We start from the raw sequence: 22,485 nt of genomic DNA on the forward strand, positions 1-22,485 counted from the left end.
CATTTGTATTACAAGTGTTTCTAATATAACTGCTGTAACTACTGCTGCATCGAGCCACATTTTCAGTTACTCTTCTTTTTATACAAAAGACACCAGAATCTATGCGCCACTGCTACCCCACATTCTCCGAAAGTGAACTACAACAGAATGCCTGTTCGTAAAAGAAAAAAGACAACAAAAAAAAACAATTTCCTGGTTCATCCTTTCAGGAGAATGGCTTTGTTTATTCTTTAACAAAATAATTACAGCGACATACTTCATGCCCTGGATTGCAGAGGAACTGGATCCCTGGTCCTGTCTTGATAACCTGTTTTCACTCATTCCTTTCCCTTGATGACATGGTTCTGTTCATTTGGGGGGGATGCAGAACAACTACATTTGACAACACATGAAGTGCAGTTAAACAACAACTTGGACAAGGAGATAAAGCAGTATGCATTTTTTATTACCAAAATGGCAGTGGAAAAGTGTGGTAGAGTCACTGTATTGACTGGTTGTCTTTCCCATTGCCAAACATAAAGCCACTACAACACAACATGTTTGTGCAGCACCACTGGGACAGCTGATCACACTGCAGCAATAGTCCAACACCACATTGTACAACTGATAATGCCATTATCAGCACTGCTGTGAGGGCATGTGCAGAGTAAAAAAATATATGCCCGCTTCTGCCAGAGGTGAAAAAAGGACAGCTCCATTTTCTACAGCGAGGGGTGGTTAAAGGATAGCCTTGTCCCAGATCTGTTTATGCTTTTTCGCTAACTTCCATGGTCATTGTCAAGCAAAACAATGATGAGTTGCCAAGACGGCACAAACAGGTCTGAGACCAGGCTAGTTAACTGCTTCATGGGGGTGGAAAGTGAACTTATACCTGAGCTCTGTGTAGTCAAGGCCCTTGGGATGGCAAAAAGATACTCCTCATATAAGGTGTCTAATGCGTCTTTGCTTATACAGTGCCTTCAGACAGTATTCATACCCCTTGACTTATTCCACATTTTGTGTTACAGCCAGAATTCAAAATGGATTTAAATATATATTTTTCTCTCACCCATCTACAGACAATACCCCATAATGACAAAGTGAAAACATGTTTTTAGAAATGTAGCAAATGTGTTCAAAAACAAATACAGAAATATCTAATTTACATAATTATTCACACCCCTTTGCTATGACACTCCAAATTGAGCTCAGGTGCATCCAATTTCCTTTGATCATCCATAAGACATCGCTACAACTTACGTGGAGTTCCCCTGTGGCCAATTCAATTGTTTGGAGGTTATTTATATACAGTATAGAAGGTACCACAGTTGACAGTGCAAGTCAGAGCAGAAACTATCCCATGAAGTCCAAGGAACTGTATGTAGATCTCCGAGATAGAATTGTGATGAGGCATATATCTGGGGAAGGTTATAAAACTATTTCTAGAGTGTTGAAAGTTTCCAAGAGCACAGTGGTCTCCATCATTGGGAAATTGCAAACATATGGAAATACCAATCTGAGCAACCGGGCAAGAAGGACCTTGGTCAGGGAGGTGATTATGAACCCAATGACCACTCTGACAGAACTATAAAGTTATTGGCTGAGATGCCAGAACCTGCCAGAAGGACAACAGTATCTACAGCACTTTACCAAACTGGGCTTTATAGGAGTGGCCAGATGGAAGCCACTCCTGAGAAAAAGGCACATGACAGCACACATGGGACTTCATTTATAAACTTTATATGCACAAAAAATTCCACAAAATTCCCGTTTCACGCTAAAGTTGGCAAAAGAAAACGTTTTAATGTAAAAAAAACTTGGTGAGAATGTGCTTATTCTCTCGCAAACTTTAGACCATGCGTATGCAGTTTCTAGTGGTTGAGGTATTGCATGGCAAGAAGTCAAAAGTAGACTAGCCTTGTGCAGGAAAATGTGACCGTCTTAACAACAAAATCAGGTAGCTAAATATATAATTACCAGATGCTATCACTAGCCGTTAGTGAGAAAATCAATTTGTTGAATTTTTTTGTATTCTAAAAACGTTGACTGCATTAATGTCAAATTCCTCAAGTAGACACTATTTAAATGTATAAACAAAAAATATATATACCATAACCATTGCAGTGGAAATTCCTCAGATTTTCTGGCCAAGATGAATTCATATTACCGAAGTAGCCATACAACAGATTACCATGCGCAGCTCTCATTTAATTAGGCTTACCACCAGTATTAGATATGCTTTAATTTCCGAAAGTGAGCGCGCTTTATAACATACAATAGATTTCAACAGGTGAACAGACAGTTGATATTTTGCATTGAAGTGTATAGGCTACCACTATAAGTAGTGGCCTATAGTATGAAAAATAAAACATCCCCCCCACAAACCTAGTGCACTACGCGTTTACTAGTGGTGTATTAGCAGACCAATATAGCCTTCTGTAGCATGGGCAAAATTCCAATATTTCCAAAGTACACATTGTTTGTGTTTTTCAGAGTTATAATGTTCCTTCATGTGCACAGCTTTACTTCAGGTCTGATTTATAAATGGGAAACATGCGTGTATATATGGGATGCACCAAGTTTATACATCTAAATATTTTTGTGTGTGTGCGCCCTTTTCAGAAATGGTGCATGCAGATATTCTGTGTAAAATTTACAAGCCAGTTATGAGGCCCCTTGGAGTTTTCAAAAGGCACGTGAACAACTCAGAGCGCAAGGCAAAACATTTTGTGGTCTAATGAGACAAACTTGGCCTGAATGCAAATAGCTATGTCTGGAGAAAACCAGGCACAGCTCATCACCCGTCTAACACCATCCCTACCATGAAGCACGGTGGTGGCAGCATCATGCTATAGGGGTGCTTTTCAGCGGCATGGACTGGGAGACTGGTAAGGATGGAGGGAACGAATGGAGCCAAATACAGGAAAATCTTTGATGAAAACCTGCTTCAGAGTGCAAACTACCGAAGACTGGTGTGAAGATTTATGTTCCAACAGGACAATGACACCAAGCATACAGCCAAAGCAACGTTTGAATGGCTTCAGAACAAGAATGTGAAAGTCCTTGAGTGGCCCAGCCAAAGCCCAGACTTGAATCCCATTGAAAATCTGTGGAAAGACTTGAAGATTGCTTTTCAATGCCGCTCCAAAACAAATTTAACAGAGCTGGAGAGAATCTGCAAGGAAGAATGGGAGAAAATCCCCAAATCTAGATGTGCAAAGCTGATACAGACATACCCAAGACAATTCAAAGCTGTAATCGCGATACAAAGTATTGACTCGGGGATGTGAATACTTATGTAAATGAGATATTTCTATATTTCATTTTCAATACCTTCGCAAAAAAAAAATACGTTTTCATTTTGTCATTATGGGGTATTGTCTATAGATGGGTGACACAAACATCTATTTAATCCATTTTGAATTCAGGCTGTGGCAACAACATTTTGAAGACGTCAAGGGGTATGAATACTTTCTGAAGTCACTCATTCTTTGAGCACTTCGGTTTGTTCCTCCCCGCACAAGACATTCCACCTCGATGGGCTACTTCAAATAAGAACTGAGTTACGGTTTTCTTTTAGGTCAACACTTCCAAGATAAATCCAAGGCTCACAAATAATGCAAAAAATGTCAAGGCTAAAATCCAACTGGCCAAATGTAATCTATTATAACGAAGACTAAAAAGACAACATGAAATGTCCTAAGCCACATAGAGCCATCCCAATTCAATCAGTCCATTTTATATGACCTTTAAAAAAATGTTTGTTCATTTGTTGAATCTCTGCATATGTAATCAATTGTGTAAATACTGTATCATTGTGTCTCTCATGTCTCGTCTGTTGTATCCTGTACCAAGAAAGTTAAGGGTAAGGATACCCCCACGGGAGACTATCACTCATGTAATCATTCATATAACACACGCACCTGCTCACACACACACTTTATTCTCAGCCAGTTGTTCTCACACTGAAACCCCTAAGGCCATTTACAGTAAGCCTGCGTGCTAAAATAGTTCTCTATCGAGAATTTCACATCAAATCTGACAAGCAGAAAGACTGTCTGCCTCAAAAACTCCCCTCTGCCAAAATTGGCAAGCCAAGCTATCAAAAAGCCCCCAACCAAAAAAATCCCATACTTAAAGTGAATAAAGAGTTGATAAAACAACACCATTAGAACATAGCTCACATCATTGTGTTGCAAAGCAGTTTCAATTCACAGTACCTCATTTCAAAAAAATAAATAAATACAAAAGCCTTCATTGTAAACAACGGTATAAATGGGGCGGCAGGTAGCCTAGTGGTTAGAGTCTAGGGGCGGCAGGTAGCCTAGTGGTTAGAGTGTAGGGGCGGCAGGTAGCCTAGTGGTTAGAGAGTTGGGCCAGTAACCAAAAGGTTGCTAGATCGAATCCCCGAGCTGACAATGTAAAACTCTGTCGTTCTGTCCCTGAATAAGGCAGTTAACCCACTGTAGGCCTGTCATTGTCAATAAGAATATGTTCTTAACTGACTTGCCTAGTTAAATAAAGGTTAAATAAAAAAATAAATAGGAGTTCCAGTTTGTGATGGTGAGGGTTGTGGGTGTCTTGTCTTCCCCTCGCTGTCACCGGAGGTCCAGCACTGTTATTTTCGAGTCCTTTATAACAACATGCCTACAGATCTGAAAATAGAAAAGGACATGTTTAATTCTCAGGTTAACAAACAACAACAACAGTGGAGAAGCACAACCATGAATAGAGGGACATATTTTTGATATTTTTTTATTTGACCTTTAACTAGGCAAGTCAGTTAAGAACATATTCTTATTTACAATGACGGCCTACCGGGGAACAGTGGGTTAACTGCCTTGTTCAGGGGCAGAATGACAGATTTTTACCTTGTCAGCTCGGGGATTCGACATGAACCCCCCCACACACAATAATACACACAAGCTCCATTTGAGACTGTGCTGAAAAAGAGGGAGGCTGCGGAAGCAGTGAGGCCTCTCTGTCTGCTGGGAGGATGGGATGTCTTGTGTGTATTACTTACGCTGAAGAGCGGCGGGTCCTTGGAGTGTGGGTGAAAGCCCTTCAGTCTGCAGCCAGCGACCTCCCCCATCCCAGAGCTGGTGAGTCTGAACACCCCCGTACTGCAACACACAGATCACAGACACAGGACTTGTCTATATACAGTAGAGGCTCATGGCCAAAGGAAGTCATGACATCCATCTGGTAAAACTAGAGCGTCTTCCAGCCAAGCAACTGTGAGGCCTACATTAGGTTAGTCATCTGAGTTCTGAACTTATGCCCGAGGCTTATTCAGTGAGGTAGAACATTTAGAGCTGTGTAGAATAAGATAGAGATGTTAAGTATAGAACTGACACAACCCATTCTTCCACATCACAGAGAATCATCATGTCGGCTTCACACCACGCAATTCCGGTAACGTTGCTTCCTTACTGAATAAACAATTTGATACCACCCACATTGCATGGGTTGGTTTTCTTTAGCATCAGCAGGCTTACTCCTTCTAGCAGACAGGGACAGGGACTCACTCGTTGTGTTTGGGCGAGCAGACGATGGCGATGGCTTCAGGCAGCATGAGCTGGTAGGAGCCGTGTGTATGCAGGTCAACACTGGACAGGAAGGCCGTCTGGGTGGGGTGGGTCTGAGAACAAAGGAGAGCCACAGTCAGAAGAGTTGGTCGGGAGATAAAGATGTTAGGTGTTATATCTGATATTTATAGATTATGTTTATTCCCCAAAATCAGTGGAACTAGATTTCAGTCTGCCCCTCCACTGTGTATCTCCATGTTAGGTGTTATTAGACCTGGGCTTCTGGGGCCGCAGCCCTGATTTTTTTGGGGGGGGTCAAGTTCCGAACCTTTCGATGGTCAAAGAATTTCGAAATTGCAGGCTGAAAGTCTGATTATAAGTTTCCATAAACGGCGTATCACTTACACTCTAGGCAAGTGCTCAGATTTGTGACTGTCATGGTTTTATCATTACTTTAGTCAAAACCGTGTGTCTATAGCCCAAACCATTCAAAAAGATACAATCCATTTTACCGGAGGTACAGTATCTTGTTTGTTTTTTCTATCATGAATTCGGGGGAATTATTGGATAAATAAAATGTCCTGGGCAGTTTTAAAACTAGGTTACTCGCAGGCCGCATACTAGCCTATTTGTCTCATAACAAACAAGCTGTTCAGTCAAGTTACCTTTTAGCTAACAGCCTTGTAACTGGACATGCACACATTTGGATTAAGATGCACATGGAAAAAAAGAGATTGTGAACCCAAAAGTATACGTTTTATTTGAGTGGAAAAAAATGAATAGACATCATTTGGGTAGGGTGTAGCCCTGGGTACATTTCGGCTATGCTTTGTTGTCTTCAGAAGATTTTCTGTTTAATTTATTTCTCCCACATCAGCTGATATAATTCAGTGGAACAATTCCCAATGAGTGGCTATCTCTTACAGAAAAACCACATGATTTCACAAATCAAATCAAAGTTTATTTGTCATGTGCGCCGAATACAACAGGTGTAGTAGACCTTACAGTGAAATGCTTACTTACAGGCTCTAACCAATAGTGCAAAAAAAGGTGTTAGGTGAACAATAGATAAGAAATAAAACAACAGTAAAAAGACAGGCTATATACAGTAGCGAGGCTATAAAAGTAGCGAGGCTACATACAGACACCGGTTAGTCAGGCTGATTGAGGTAGTTGTGCTACCCACATGTGCTACCCCACGGCAAGGGGTACCAGAGCGCCAAGTCTAGGACCAAAAGGCTCCTTAACAACTTCTAACCCCAAGCCATAAGACTGCTGAACAATTCATAAAATGGCCACTGGACTATAACATTGACACCCCCCCCATCCGTTTTTTTTTTACACTGCTGTTACTCACTGTTTATAATCTATGCATAGTCACTTCACCCCTACCTACATGTACAACTTACCTCGACTAACCTGTACCCCCGCACACTGACTCGGTACCGGTACCCCCTGTATATAGTCTCGTTATTGTTATTTTATTGTGTGACTTTATTATTTTTTTTAACTTTAGTTTATTAGGTAAATATTTTCTTAACTCTTTCTTGAACTGCACTGTTGGTTTAAGGGCTTGTAAGTAAGCATTTCATTGTAAAGTCTACACCTGTTGTATTCGGCGCATGTGAGAAAAATCACGATGTCACATGTGAAGATGTGTTTTTGGAACCCTTTGGAATCCTTCACATGTGATCAGATTTTCACATGTACAGTGGGGCAAAAAAGTATTTAGTCAGCCACCAATTGTGCAAGTTCTCCCACTTAAAAAGATGAGAGGCCTGTAATTTTCATCATAGGTACACTTCAACTATGACAGACAAAATGAAAAAAAAATGAAAAAAGAAAAATCACATTTTAGGATTTTTAATGAATGAATTTTCAAATTATGGCGGAAAGTAAGTATTTGGTCAAAAACAAAAGTTTCTCTCAATACTTTGTTATATACTCTTTGTTGGCAATGACAGAGGTCAAACGTTTTCTGTAAGTATTCACAAGGTTTTAACACACTTTTGCTGGCATTTTTGCCCATTCCTCCATGCAGATCTCCTCCACGGACTTTCAACTCCCTCCAAAGATTTTCTATGGGGTTGAGATCTGGAGACTGGCTAGGCCACTCCAGGACCTTGAAATGCTTCTTACGAAGCCACTCCTTTGTTGCCCGGGTGGTGTGTTTGGGATCATTGTCATGCTGAAAGACCCAGCCACGTTTCATCTTCAATGCCCTTGCTGATGGAAGGAGGTTTTCACTCAAAATCTCACAATACATAACCCCATTCATTCTTTCCTTTACACGGATCAGTCGTCCTAGTCCATTTGCAGAAAAACAGCCCCAAAGCATGTTTCCACCCCCATGCTTCACAGTAGGTATGGTGTTCTTTGGATGCAACTCAGCATTCTTTGTCCTCCAAACACGACGAGTTGAGTTTTTACCAAAAAGTAATATTTTGGTTTCATCTGACCATATGACATTCTCCCAATCTTCTTCTGGATCATCCAAATGCTCTCTAGCAAACTTCAGACGGGCCTGGACATGTACTGGCTTAAGCAGGGGGACACGTCTGGCACTGCAAAATCTGAGTCCCTGGCGGCGTAGTGTGTTACTGATGGTAGGCTTTGTTACTTTGGTCCCAGCTCTCTGCAGGTCATTCACTAGGTCCCCCCGTGTGGTTCTGGGATTTTTGCTCACCGTTCTTGTGATCATTTTAACCCCACGGGGTGAGATCTTTCGTGGAGCCTCAGATCGAGGGAGATTATCAGTGGTCTTGTATGTCTTCCATTTCCTAATAATTGCTCCCAGTTGATTTCTTCAAACCAAGCTGCTTACCTATTGCAGATTCAGTCTTCCCAGCCTGGTGCAGGTCTACAATTTTGTTTCTGGTGTCCTTTGACAGCTCTTTGGTCTTGGCCATAGTGGAGTTTAGAGTGTGACTGTTTGAGGTTGTGGACAGGTGTCTTTTATACTGATAAGAAGTTCAAACAGGTGCCATTAATACAGGTAACGAGTGGAGGACAGAGGAGCCTCTTAAAGAAGAAGTTACAGGTCTGTGAGAGTCAGACATCTTGCTTGTTTGTAGGTGACCAAATACTTATTGTCCACCATAATTTGCAAACACATTCATTAAAAATCCTACAATGTGATTTTCTGGATTTTCTCTCTCTCATTTTGTCTGTCATAGTTGAAGTGTACCTATGATGAAATTTACAGGCCTCTCATCTTTTTAAGTGGGAGAACTTGCACAATTGGTGGCTGACTAAATACTTTTTTGCCCCACTGTAGTTTAATTTGACCAAATTGCTTTACATGTTGTCACGTTATCACATTAACTTCACATGAAAACATGTTTTTTTCCATAAGGGATCATTTTATTTTCTACAATGTAGAAAATAGTAAAAATAAAGAAAAACCGTTGAATGAGTAGGTGTGTCCAAACTTTTTACTGGTACTGTATTATTAGTCTATTTTAGTCAATCTCTCTATGTTTATCTCAAAGTGTACCAGATTGATGCATTTATGCTGTTGAAATAGAAAAATGTCTTCTCTCGGGGGAGGATGCCCCCTCTGGTTTTGGGCTAAGCTCCTAATGTCCTCAACTCCTAGAAACATCCCTGGCACAGACTCAGAAGGCAGGTCTATGATTAACTTTGACATCTGAACCAATGGACCGGGTCTCTATGGTGATATTTGATTATGCAAATTAAAGGGTGGGGAGTGGGCAAGTGTATGTGTGTGTGTGTGTGTGTGTGCACGTGTGTATGTGAGTGCATAAGTGTGTATGTATGTGCATAAGTGTGTATGTATGTGCATAAGTGTGTATGTATGTGCATAAGTGCGTATGTATGTGCATAAGTGCATGTTTGAGTGCATCTGTGTGTGTACAATGTGTGTATGCGCTTGTGCATACAGTTGAAGTCGGAGGTTTACATACACTTAGGTTGGAGTCATTAAAACTTGTTTTTCAACCACTCCACAAATTTCTTGTTAACAAATTATAGTTTTGGCAAGTCGGTTAGGACATCTACTTTGTGCATGACAACTAATTTTTCCAATAATTGTTTACAAACAGATTATTTCACTGTATCACAATTCCAGTGTGTCAGAAGTTTACATACACTAAGTTGACTGTGTCTTTAAACAGCTTGGGAAATTCCAGAAAATTATGTAATGGTTTTAGAAGCTTCTGATAGGCTAATTGACATCATTTGAGTCAATTGGAGGTGTACCTGTGGATGTATTTCAAGGCCTACCTTCAAATTCAGTGCCTCTTTGCTTGACATCATGGGAAAATGAAAAGAAATCAGCCAAGACCGAAACAATTTTTTGTAGACCTCCGCAAGTCTGGTTCATCCTTGGCAGCAATTTTCAAACACCTGAAGGTACCATATTCATCTGTACAAACAATAGTACGCAAGTATAAACACCCTGGGACCACGCAGCCGTCATACCACTCAGGAAGGAGACGCATTCTGTCACCTAGAGATGAACATACTTTGGTGCAAAAAGTGCAAATCAATCCCAGAACAACAGCAAAGGACCTTGTGAAGATGCTGGAGGAACCAGGTACAAAAGTATCTATATTCACACCATCCCAACAGTGAAGCACAGGGGTGACAACATCATATTGTGGGGGTGCTTTACTGCAGGAGGGACTGGTGCGCTTTACAAAATAGATAGCATCATGAGGAGGGAAAACTATGTGGATATATTGGAGTGGTCATCACAAAGCCCTGACCTTAATCCTATAGAAAAGGTGTGGGCAGAACTGAAAAAACGTGTGAGAGCAAGGAGGCCGACGAACCTGACTCAGTTACACCAGCTTTGTCATTAGGAATGGGCCAAAATTCACCCGACGTTTTGTGGGAAGCTTGTGGAAGGCTACCTGAAACGTTTTACCCAAGTTAAACAAATTAAAGGCAATGCTACCAAATACTAATTGAGTGTATGTAAACTTCTGACCTACTGGGAATGTGATGAAATAAATGAAAGCTGAAATAAATCTTTCTCTCTACTATTATTCTGACATTTCTCATTCTTAAAATAAAGTGGTGATCCTAACTGACCTAAGACAGGGAATTTTTACAGGGATTAAATGTCAGGAATTGTGAAAAACAGAGATTAAATGTAATTGGCTAAGGTGTATGTAAACTTCCGACTTCAACTGTATGTGTGGAGGTGTGTGTGTAGTGTCGACTCACATGGATCCAGCCCAGAGTCAGTAGGTTGTGGTGGTCCTGGAAACTAAAGAGCTCCTCCACGTTCTCCATATCACAGTAGTCTGGGCCGGCTGACTGTTTGGGCACCACCACATGGGTCAGCATGAACTCGTTTTGAGTCTGGAAGAGACAAAGGTGAGACTTCCTATGAGTTAATGCATTACAATGCACAACACAGTCGCTAATAACTGTGCATAAGTCTACTGGCACTGAGGTACTGTTATTGCTATTTTGCAGGACCATCAAATGAGAGCAAATACTGTAGCAACTACAATCAACTTTGAACACCTTACATTGGCAACCTCCCGCTCTCCTCCTACTTGACATTACTATTGTTTGCAGATGGAATGGCACTGAGTAAATATGGTGTCTCCGACGTTTTGCTTAGATAAGGTAAGCAGTAGCCTGGGAAGTTTGACTTTCCCCAATAAAGTGGTAGTTTGTCGACAAAATAAAATAGATCAATGTTTGTGTGGAGAGCAGAGCATGTCTTACCAGTTTTCCACAGAGTACCCCACATGTCTCTATTCCCCTGGCTGTGTTACTGTCGGCTAGCAGTAGAAACCTGTAGGTCAGGTCTCTAGGAATGACCACCCGCCTCAGGCCCTCAACCCGTTGATCTGTATGGACACACACACACACACACCACACGTAAGCACAGTATGTGTAACAACAATAATAGGATGTCCATCAATGTGACTCATGCAACACAAAAACATGCATCAACAGTGACTAACCAGCTCAAATATATACACCATCTATTAATGTACCTCATTATTGACTTCCTCATTACCTTACTCATGGTTAGTCTCTGAGTAACAATCACTCAATCGAAAATATAGAACCTAGATGTTATATACTAATGGGAGCAGGACACTCACTATGTACGCCAGCCAGTGTAGCTGCTGGCTTGCTGCTGGGGAGAAGCTGTTTATTGCGGTTTGGGTCGAGATGAACATGGTTCTTGGAGGAGTGGGACAGGCAGGCCCCGTCTGTTTGTTCAGGCACTTTAGCGACCGCCTCGTCTCTGCGATTGGCCAGCTCCTGTCTACGCAGTTGGTCCTCGAAGTAGCGGAACTGCTCCGACTCCATCTGCATCCTGCGCAGCTGCGCCACCCTCTGCCTCTCCTGCTCAACCAGAGACATCTTCTGCAGCTGCTGGCCGCAGCAATCCGCCACCACCGCCTGGCTCTGCACACGCATACAAACGAGTGCACACATGAACACGCACGTGCAGGCACAAACCGAAGATACAGACACAACACTTCAGATCTGTGCCATTTTAATATTAGTACAATTTGTTGATATACATGATTTTACTCCTAAATATTCCTCATCACTACTTATCACAAACTCCAAATGTAACTACAGACTGTTGCATTGAAGCATTATTATTCGCCGAAAAAGTGATACAAACACCGCACTGTAACTAATATGAACAGGTGCTGCACACTAGCACTGGGCTTAGAGCCACACATTGTGCTCCCAGCCAGCCTCCTAGCGATTCTCAAGGAATGTAACGAAAGGTTCCGATGCTAAACCTTACCTGACTTTTGAGATACTCTGTTTGTTCCTTGTTGTACTTCTCGTGGAGGAGCTTCTTCAATTGATCTTTCCGCGGAAATGCGACATCTTGCAACTTCTGAGAATAAAATCAACTGTGTGAGTGCAGGCAGGGAAATACTTTCTTCCATTAGCCGTGGTGCTTCGCAGATCCAATGGTCAATAAATGTGGGCCAAATCCTTACATGACGAATAGAAAACGATGAGCCATTCATCTACCATTTCAAAGATCTTAATAGATCGTAGTGGCGCTTCTATTGTTTGTATACAAAAGGTAATCTACAGCCCTTTCTAAACTAGTGCTGTTCCTGAGCTGACCTTGGACTCGCTTACCTTTACAGACATCACTTAAATCAAAGCAGACCTGAATCCCCCCCACTAAGTATGAGGCACCCACTAAGTAGCCAACCACTCAGCCAGACAGACAGGGCCCTCGTACCACCCTGCGACTCCTCTCTCCATCCCTCGACCCCTCTCTCCATCCCTCCAGCCAGGCTAATAAGCCCTGATGTTAATGAGCTTTCCGCAGGGGTTAGCACCACATGGGTCCACTCAAAACAGAAGCCCAAGGGCTTACCTTTATTATCACCTGTTTCTCAGGCACACTGCACTGCTGGTAGTCTCGATGACTGGGAAGTTTCTCGACAAACAGACTAGAACACAACAGAGAGATAGTGGGTGGTTAGACAGATTACAGTAGTGCATTAATCATCAGACACTGTACTTGATCTGCCATTAGTACATTGGACATAGGCCAACGTTATGCTAGTACTACACTCTATCATAGGCCCTAGTCTAGACACAGGTATAAGATACTCTCTCTCTCCTCTCCTTACGTGATGAACTTGTTGTAGAGGACGTAGGCATTCTCCAGGCTGCCCTCCTCCAGGTACACGGCGGCCATGCGCTCCATCTCCACCCCGGACCGGAAGTAGCGGCGTGGCGTGATCTCTTCGTTGATCTCGATGCTGCAGCCCATCTTGCTGAGGGCCCGCACGCGCTCTGCCGCCGTCAGGCTCACGTCCGTGTGGTCCGGCTCGGCTGCCAGCTTCTTCTGTTGAGGGTCAAAAGTCACCGGGATCAGAGATCAACGTTCAAGCACCAGGGTCAGAGTCCGAGAGGACACGGGCAGAGCAGTCACAGAGGTCAACTTAGGAGTCAAAGTAACCACAAGCATCGGAGTGTGGTAGGTGTCCCTAGAAACTGATCAAAGGCTAGTGTTGCATTTTCCCATCTAATGGATAAGGTTAGGCTAGGACTAAGTCATCCTGGTTATCAACACCAGCATTAGAACACCTCTTTCTCTACACCCCAGGGCCTAAAACAACACATTCATCACTAACACTGCATCAGTACCAGAAAAACCCTAAGGCCAACAGTCTGACACAGCAACCCTATCACCCCTAGCAGCAGTACTACTGTAGCTTCTTCTGAAACAATAGCTAGCATCAGCACGGGCTGTCTCCCTCAGTAGTCTCCCAGCCCTCCCTCTCCAGGTGGTCACATGACCGGACAACATCATCACTGTTCATCTTTCACTGGGACAGGGCGGCCAGTGCAGGTTCAGTGGGCGGGGGTTGGGGGGATTAAGGGGGGGAGCTGATCGGAAGCCTGCTCCCTCTGAGCTCGCTGCTATGCTAGCCCCCGCTTTGGCCTGAGCGGCCCTGCTCTGCACCATACTAATGAGCGCAGCAGAGTACACACTGGACACTGCTGCTGCAGAGTTCCCATAAGGTTACTATTGAATGTGGGCGTCTTATCAAGATCCTACTGGACTCTACAGGGGGAAATTGACGAAGACTGCAGACAGAATCATTGCTCGCAGAACATAATGGGCATAATAATGGGGGAAATGTTTGGACACTCAAAAGTGTCAAATTTAGACATCCTTTTGGCAGTGATAGTTGAAGCAGGCATGAGCGCTCTCTCTTTTGAGGGCTTAATAATAACATCTCCTTTGTCTAATCATCTATTCATGAGCAGCGGAAGTAAAGTCTGAAGAGGCTAACATCCGCTCTGTCCCCCATTCTCTCCTTCCATCCATCTCTCCCAACGCAGGATGGAGGGATGGCCCTGAATGGAGAGATGAGTCTGAATGACAGAGCAGCTGCAGTGGGAATACTAATGGGAGTGAGTCAGAGGAAACCGTTGGAGTTGACCCCCCAGACCCACTCACCCCCCCACTCTACTGAATAAATCAACACAACCCACCCACACGCCTTCCCAGACCCTCATAAACACCCTCTACAGAGTAAACTCATTCACCCCAGCCTTCCTATACTAACCTTGAATCCTTTTATTCCCAACACGAGAGCCCTCTAGCCCCTCCTTTCACACCGCCTCTTCTTCTCCTACCTATCCCACTCCACACACAGCTCACCCCTCCCTGCTTCTCCGCCCCACACTAAGTACCCTCACCACTGACTGACAAGACTCACCAGTGTGCTGAAGCTGAAGCCTTGTTCCATGGTGTCTTTAGACTGCAGGGTCACAGGTTCCAATCTTCCCAATGTGTCCATCCGTCATCTCCCAAGATTATAGCCCACTGGAGACGAGAGGAGCGAAACCTTAGCTTGGCTAATGGCCATGACTCTGTTGTGTAATTATGACCATTGGATCGATAAGGATTCCTCTCACTGAGAGAGACCCATTCATGTTGTCCACAGAGACAGCTTACCCTCGGTAGTAGTCATATAAATGGTCAAGAGCTTGGCTTATAACCTGACTTGAATTACAAGTATGACTATTGGATTTGTTTAGCTTTTCCAGCCGTATAGTTTCTCTGTTGTTTCATAGCACAAGTTTCCAAAAGCAGCCTCTCAATCAAATTCAAACAGGTTTTTCAAAATAGCTCAACATGCCTCCCAGAAAATGTGCTACTGTTGCTATGGCAGCTTGTAACCAAGCAGCAAAATAGGGTGAGTCATGGACATATTTTGCTGAGATGAAATCCTTGATGGGGCTTTATCTAGCTTGGTCAATTAGCAGATTTCAGCAGTGCATTTAATCATCTGGGTTCCCTCTATTCTTCAATCCAAAAATTACTCTTGATACTGCAACAGATTTGAAAGCAAGATGTTGCCATACATTCAAACCCTTTCCATTCCTCAGTGATATGCAGTGATAGTCTGATTGATGCTGCCTTGGAAAACCATTGTGTACAGTACAAAATGGGAACATGGTGTGAAATATAGGTGTAATTAACACTGCTTGAGGCTGACTTTAATGTGGTGGGGAAAAAAACTACTTCAAGTCAGTGACTGTAAAATGACCATATTTCTGCAGTTAATAACTGTATTTAATCATATATTTTAAAAAAGGTGGGTAGAATTCAGAAATATTTTCACCCCAAACTGAACTGTAGTGTACATTGACATTGGGGTGGTGCCGGAGATGATGAATATGGAAAATTTCACCATTCATGTGTTTGGATTCCTACTTTCAAACTTTGGATTCCTACTTTCTCTGCAAGAAGCAGCAATGCTCAAGCAGATGGGAACAACATTCACTGATTCAAATACATGAAAGGCTTCAGTCACTCACAGATTATGAACACAGCATGACTAACTTAATGCATAAAAGATCAACTAGATTTCTAATTTTTGGCAATGTGTCTTATTTTCAATAAATGTACAATATTTTAGCCGGCATTTTGTACATCATCACCCAAAATGCTCATTATCAAAATGTGTCTGGATTAAATTCTCGGGTCAATTTGACTTTAGAAAGCCTAACTTATTTTAATAAAACAAAATCTGTTGCTGTAGTTTGTCCATAAACTCACAAAAATGGTATTTTAGTTTAATTTGACAATAAACTGTTAGATGTATTATGTAACAACACAGTGTCTGTAGACGTGTCTAATTACGTAACACTGTAAAAACTCCAAATAGTTTTAAAATAAAGTTGTATTCACCCATGCATGATGCATCATTTAGAGCAGGTATTCCCAAACTGAGGTACGCGCAATACCGTCGGGGGTACAACAAATAAAAATGTGATTCACATAATAAAATACAAAAAGATTCTTCACATTTTCAAACAGTCCATTAAGAGACACATAACAGCTCTGCTGGTAGTACTGCTCACACCAGCAATACTACACCTGCACCTGTCGACGACACAAGTTGTTCTGCTTGAAACCCCCTGAAAAAACAGACCACGACATTGGACCTTCAAAGAGGCGCAAATCTGATGAGAACTACGTTGATTGGTGGTTCACTTATATTGGGAGTAGAGCCTTTCCTCAGCCACAGTGTGTTATATGTACAAAAGTACTATCTCACAACTCGATGAAACCTCCACTCTTGCGCAGACATTTAGAAACAAAACATGGCAATATGAAAAAGAGGCCAGGGGGGATTTGAAGTGAGAATTAAGACGACTTTCGAGTAGTAAGATATGCGGATATGGCTGGGACAATGCTGGGGGGAAAAGCCAAAAAAACTATACAGACAATATCTCCATCAAACAACACTGTTTCACGACGCATCCGTGACATGGCAGGAGATGTTTTGAAACAATTACTGCTTCGCATATAAGCCAGTGAAATCTATGTGTTACAGCTAGATGAGTCACAGCTCCTGTTACATTTCTGTTATGTTTATGGGGGTCAATTAAGGAAGACATCCTCTTCTGCAAACCACTGGAAACCTCGACAACAGGAGAGGATATTTTTTAAGTACTGGATAGCTTTGTGACATCAAATGGACTTTGGTGGTCAAGATGTGTTGGGATCTGTACTGATGGCGCAAAAGTCATGACAGGGAGAGATAGTGGAGTGGTGACGCGCGTGCAAGCAGTTGCTCCCGACGCCACTTGAGTAGACTGCAGCATCCACCAAGAGGCTCTTGCTGCCTGACAGCTTGAAATTGGTTTTGGACACTACAGTGAAAATGGTTACCTTTGTTAAAGCAAGGCCCCTGAACTCTTGTGTATTTTCTGCACTATGCAATGATATGGGCAGCGACCATGAAACGCTTTTACAACATACAGAAGTGTGCTGGTTATCATGGGGCAAAGTATTGAATTGAGAGACGAACTTAAAGTTCTCTTTATTGACCATCATTTTCACTTGTCTGACCGCTTGCATGATGACGAGTTTCTCACATGACTGGCCTATCTGGGTGATGTTTTTCTCGCCTGAATGATCTTTATCTCGGATTACAGGGGACTCTCCGCAACTATATTCAATGTGCGGGACAGAATTGAGGCTATGATTAAGAGGTTGAAGCTCTTCTCTGTCTGCATTAACAAGGACAACACACAGGTGTGTGCAAATGAACTAAAGCCTAAGGAAAATGTCAAATGTGATATAGCGAAGCACCTGAGTGAGTTGGGTGCGCAATTACGCAGGTACTTTCACGAAACGGATGACACAAACAACTGGATTTGTTCATGCCCTGCCTCCAGTCCACTTACCGATATCTGAACAAGAGAGCCTCATCGAAATTGCAACATGCGGTTCAGTGAAAATTGAATTTAATCAGACGCCACTGCCAGATTTCTGGATTGGGCTGCGCTCAGAGTATCCTGCCTTGGCAAATCGCGCTGTTAAGACACTGATGCCCTTTGCAACCACTAGCATGAAAACTAAATACAGGCACCGACTGTGTGTGGGAAAATGATTTAAGACTGAGACGGTCTCCAATACAACCCAACATTGCAGAGTTATGTACATCCTTTCAAACACACCCTTCTCATTAACCTGTGGTGAGTTATTCACAATTTTCAATTAACAATTTTTAAAATTTTATTTGGTTAAATAAAGAGCAAAAGTATTGATTATTATTATTTGTTCCCTAGTCCTATAAGAGGTCTTTGTCACTTCCCACGAGCCGGGTTGTGACAAAAACTCACACACATTCTTATGTTTAATCAAATGTATCGTATAGTGTGTGTGTGTGGCAGGCGTACAATGATGGCAAAAAACAACATTTGAGAGTGCGCTGACCCTGGTGCTAGAGGGGGTACGCAGCTGGAGGTTGAATGTTTGAAGGGGTACGGGACTATAAAAAGTTTGGGAACCACTGATCGAGAGGAGAACCACTGATTGTGTTGGTAACTTTATTTATTTACTAGGACCCCTCCTTAATAAACCGATTGTACAGATTTTTTGTAAAACAACAGTTATTTGATTAAGTAAGGTTTGTCAAGAAATACGGGGTGTATAAAACACATTTAACTTACTTTAAGCCACAATCGGCAGCTAATGTTTCAGCAAAGAGCAACCCCACCAGTATATCCCCCATTTTCACACAAACCTATACTGTTGTTTGATATCCCAAGACCGTTTTTGATCAGTATCTCACATAATTGAGGTACTTTATAGGCATAATGTGTTGTGCTGTTTGCATTCCCACTCCATTCGGGAAATACATCTAAAATACCTTACAACCACAAATATCCAAATCCTATTACAAAGATAATATGACCTGTACAGCTGTCATCAAGGCAAAGGGTGGCTATTTTGAAGAATCTCAAATGTAAAATATATTTAGATTTGTTTAACACTTTTTTGGTTACTACATGATTCCACATGTGTCATTTCATAGTTTTGATGTCTTCACTATTATTCTACAACGTAAAAATAGTAAAAATAAAGAAAAACCCTGGAATAAGTAGGTGTGTCCAAACTTGACTGGTACTGTATAATATATATATATATATATATATATATTTTTTTTTTACAGTCACTGTGTTACGTTTAAATCCACTTTTGACTTTTGAAAAAACATGCATGTAATTACAGTACTTATACTTACACTGAAGTAAGGGGTATTTTCGTCAATTGCATTAAAGGGCGACTGCATTCCTGATTTGGCCTCGTTTTAGATTTGGTTCATTAAGAAATGCTGGTGGCCATTACTGATTTCAAATGAGAGTTGGTTTCGGGGTGTGGTTCGATGTTGGTGCCTCGTGTCTTGTGTTCGCAGGTGGAAAGAGTTAGGCAAATATTTTTTTCCGGCTGATGTGAGAGCATGGCAAAATTGGTTTCACTTTGGATAGCCTATCTCCGGGGCTAGTTAGAGACGTCAATAAACTACACAATGCAAATGAGACAATATTTTAACGTTGCACAACTTCTCATTAAACACTTTCAATTTGTAAATGCATTTCTACAATGAGGTTTGAGGTTTTTAAGTCATAGAAATTTGGAGCTGTTGGAATTTTAACATATTGTCCCATGTAAGTTGTGTAATTTACAGATGGTCCCAAACTAGCCTTATATGGCTATCCAAAGTCAACCCAAATTTACCACAGGCATTTTGATCTGGTCAGGAGCAAGCTGCACTCCGAATGTATGATTACTTGCTACTGCCAGCTGTGGGCATGTGGGTAGGGTTGAAACAAACCCAACCTTCATTTACGTTGTGATGCAGTAATGACCACAAGTCTCACAAAACTCTGTTTTGGACAAGACTGATTTTATGAACAAAATTAACCTATTTACGCTTTGTAGTACATTTTGACAGTAGAATAAATGTTACTGACTCATAGTAACCCCACATAGGCTGTTTTCTAAATGACAAGTTCGTTTTTAACAGGGCCTAAAATGAACACCCACCACCAGTCAAATGCAGGTAGATTTTGGCATTGGCAGGTAAGATACAATTTATGCTTGATCCGAAAATGTGGTCGAGCGTGCCAATATGGCACGCAGAGGCCAAATTGAGCTCTGTACCACATCGTCGTGCGCTTCTAAAAAAAATGTACGTGGAGGGCTCAGTAGAGCTCCGCATTGACATGATTGGTTAACGGAACGTGAGTGCGAGAGGTCCTGTATAAACACAAACTCACTTCCTAAACAACAGCTCTGCGTTGCTCGGTGGAGCGCAAGAAGTATGAATGCCCTGACTTGTGCAGAGATTGATCATGCAGCACCTTTAACCCACACAGTGCTGCAACACTGCCTGGCTGGGGGCTGTGCGCACCTGATGAACTGAGTGAATATTTTATTTTTTAGTAGCGCTGGCACAGGTATAAAAGTTGATCTAATTTACTTGAAACGAAAGTCTACTTAAGTGAGACTTTGTCCTTGAGTTTCTTGGCTATTTACATTATTTTGTTCACAAACTAGGTTTTTCAAAGTTTGGAGTTTCAAATGTTAGGGAAGAGAAGACAATGCAGCTACTAGTCAGACTCTCAATCTCACAGGCACAAACAGGACTCGAGCCACGTTACCACGGTAACCGATTTTTTTTGTCTCATCTGTGATATTTTGTTTATAAGACTGAGTTCACAAAAGATTTACTTAAACAATATACCACATTGCTTCTTACTAGTAATACATGTATTGTTTTAGAAACTTTAAAAAGCTTGTTCATCCATCTCTTGTGTTTTTTTTGGTAATTTCTGTGAGAAAAAAAAGTTTGTTTTTGCCTGGCGGGGGGGCTTTACTTGGCTCATCACGCTCTAGCTTCTCCTTATGGCAGGCCAAGTGCCTGCAGGCTGACCTTGGTCGTCAGTTGAACAGTGTTTCCTCTGACACATTGGTGCATCTGGCTTCCAGGCGGGTGTTAAAAAGCGCGGTTTGGCAAGTCATGTTTTGGAGGACGCATGAATCGACCTTTGCCTCCCAAACCCATTGGGGAGTTGCAGCGAGAAGATAAGATCGAAATAGCGGAGAAAAAGGGGGTACAAAAAAAAACGTGTTTATTACTTTTTGGGACTTTTTAACTGTTGCGATAATGCAAATTTTTGCATTGATTGTGGTAAAATGCATAATATTGGATAAAAAAAACGTATAATAATTATCAAATAGATAAGTACAGATCCTAATCTCACTGATTTAAGGAGGACATTTCATAAAAAATTATATTTCCGGAACAATGGCTTTTTTTGGTCAAATTTGAGTTTTTGGTCAGTGTTCTACTCTGTTAGTACTCTTTTCTATGGTACAGTACAGTAAGGACAACGAACCAACATAATTAAAATGTTGCTTGAGAATGGAAAGGCATAGAAAGCTAAAAGTTGTTTTACAACATACCTAAGATGCCAAGTCAACAGAACACATTTGATTGACATGTCCCATTTTCTGAATTAACCTGTATTTCCATCAAAATGATTCGAGTCTTTCCTTCAATTGAATTTGTACAATAAATGCACCATTCAAAAATGGTAAACTATTTTAAGATATGACTTACAGATTCAGGAAACAAAAAAATGGTTTATGACATGTGCTTGCATCATAGGGCAGCCTACTATATTTTAGTCACTGTATTAGTTAGACTACTGATATCACGGACCATTATCTTAACTAATACCCATTATAACAGTAGCATAGTATTATTTTAATAACAAAAGTCACAGTGAATGTATATACATAGAAAGTAGGTAACTATTCATACGAAACTAAATGAAACATTGAATGAATATTGTAACTTACCTCTCTCAAACTGAGACTTGTCTGTGTGCTTCCTGTATGCTTTGGTAAGCTGATGCACCTGGCACTAGCTAAGTAGTACAACTTCTTTTGATAGCCATGTGTGTCAACAAAATGAGAAAATCACTGCCTACATGTCAACATTAGGAATGTGTCCCATCAGCAACATTGTATCTGTACAATGACATCGATCATCACTTTATCTACACTGCATTTGTAGTTCCAGATTCCATGTAGCAATATAGGACCTTCTATTCGACCTCTTGTTTGTGATTTAAAACCGATTTCTGGTCATTTCACCAGCTTTGCCACAACAATAAATTTAAGGGGGGTATGAATGATACTCACTCCCTAATAAAAACACAATCACTGGCTACTGCGTATACGTTCTGGAAAATTAAATAAACTATTCGATTTAACAGTTTAGCTGCAGTAGACTGATAAATCGTGTAAATAGTTCAAAATGCGAACCAGTTTATTTGCTTCCCCAAACTCCATATCCCTGTCGTCACACGCTAGAATTGAGTGCGAAAGCAGGAAACTGGCGTCAATAAAAGCCACTGTTATCTTATCCAAACCTGGCGTATTTAGCTTTTGTAAGCCTACTTCATGAAGTCATTGTTCAAAATGAAAAGGTATAGAAAGAGCGAAAGTTTACCGATGATAAAATGGCTGAAAGCTGTCTTTCAAATCCAATGTCCTAATAGGCGAAAGAGATTGTCATCCAGTCCTCCTATGATAGCATCGGCGCCGTGGTGTTGGTGACAGCAGCCGTGGTCGCTATGAAGGGATGTGTCCTACCACACATAAAAGGGGTGG

The 22,485-nt window shown here is 41.6% G+C and overlaps 1 protein-coding gene across 3 annotated transcripts; it reads right to left on the minus strand.

The window, feature by feature from the left end:
• Window positions 1-4,408: 4,408 nt before the first annotated feature.
• On the minus strand, window positions 4,409-22,464 carry LOC112224275 (AMSH-like protease). Of its 3 annotated transcripts, XM_024387742.2 has the most exons (12): window positions 22,325-22,435; window positions 21,670-21,753; window positions 14,720-14,826; window positions 13,118-13,335; window positions 12,859-12,934; window positions 12,265-12,360; window positions 11,600-11,909; window positions 11,214-11,338; window positions 10,701-10,838; window positions 5,508-5,620; window positions 5,003-5,102; window positions 4,409-4,634 (listed from the first exon to the last, which is right to left on the minus strand). In XM_024387742.2, the coding sequence occupies exons 3-12, from the start codon at window positions 14,798-14,800 to the stop codon at window positions 4,578-4,580; spliced, it is 1,314 nt and encodes a 437-aa protein (XP_024243510.1). In that variant the 5' UTR covers window positions 14,801-14,826; window positions 21,670-21,753; window positions 22,325-22,435; the 3' UTR covers window positions 4,409-4,577. The 3 variants fall into 3 exon arrangements, with proteins under 3 accessions (XP_024243510.1, XP_024243507.1, XP_024243509.1); XM_024387739.2 differs by lacking the exon at window positions 21,670-21,753 and having other exon boundaries at window positions 22,325-22,464; XM_024387741.2 differs by lacking the exons at window positions 21,670-21,753; window positions 22,325-22,435 and adding an exon at window positions 19,046-19,213.
• Window positions 22,465-22,485: the final 21 nt, after the last annotated feature.

This window comes from Oncorhynchus tshawytscha, linkage group LG25, assembly GCF_018296145.1.
Source record: "Oncorhynchus tshawytscha isolate Ot180627B linkage group LG25, Otsh_v2.0, whole genome shotgun sequence".
NCBI lineage: Eukaryota > Metazoa > Chordata > Actinopteri > Salmoniformes > Salmonidae > Oncorhynchus > Oncorhynchus tshawytscha.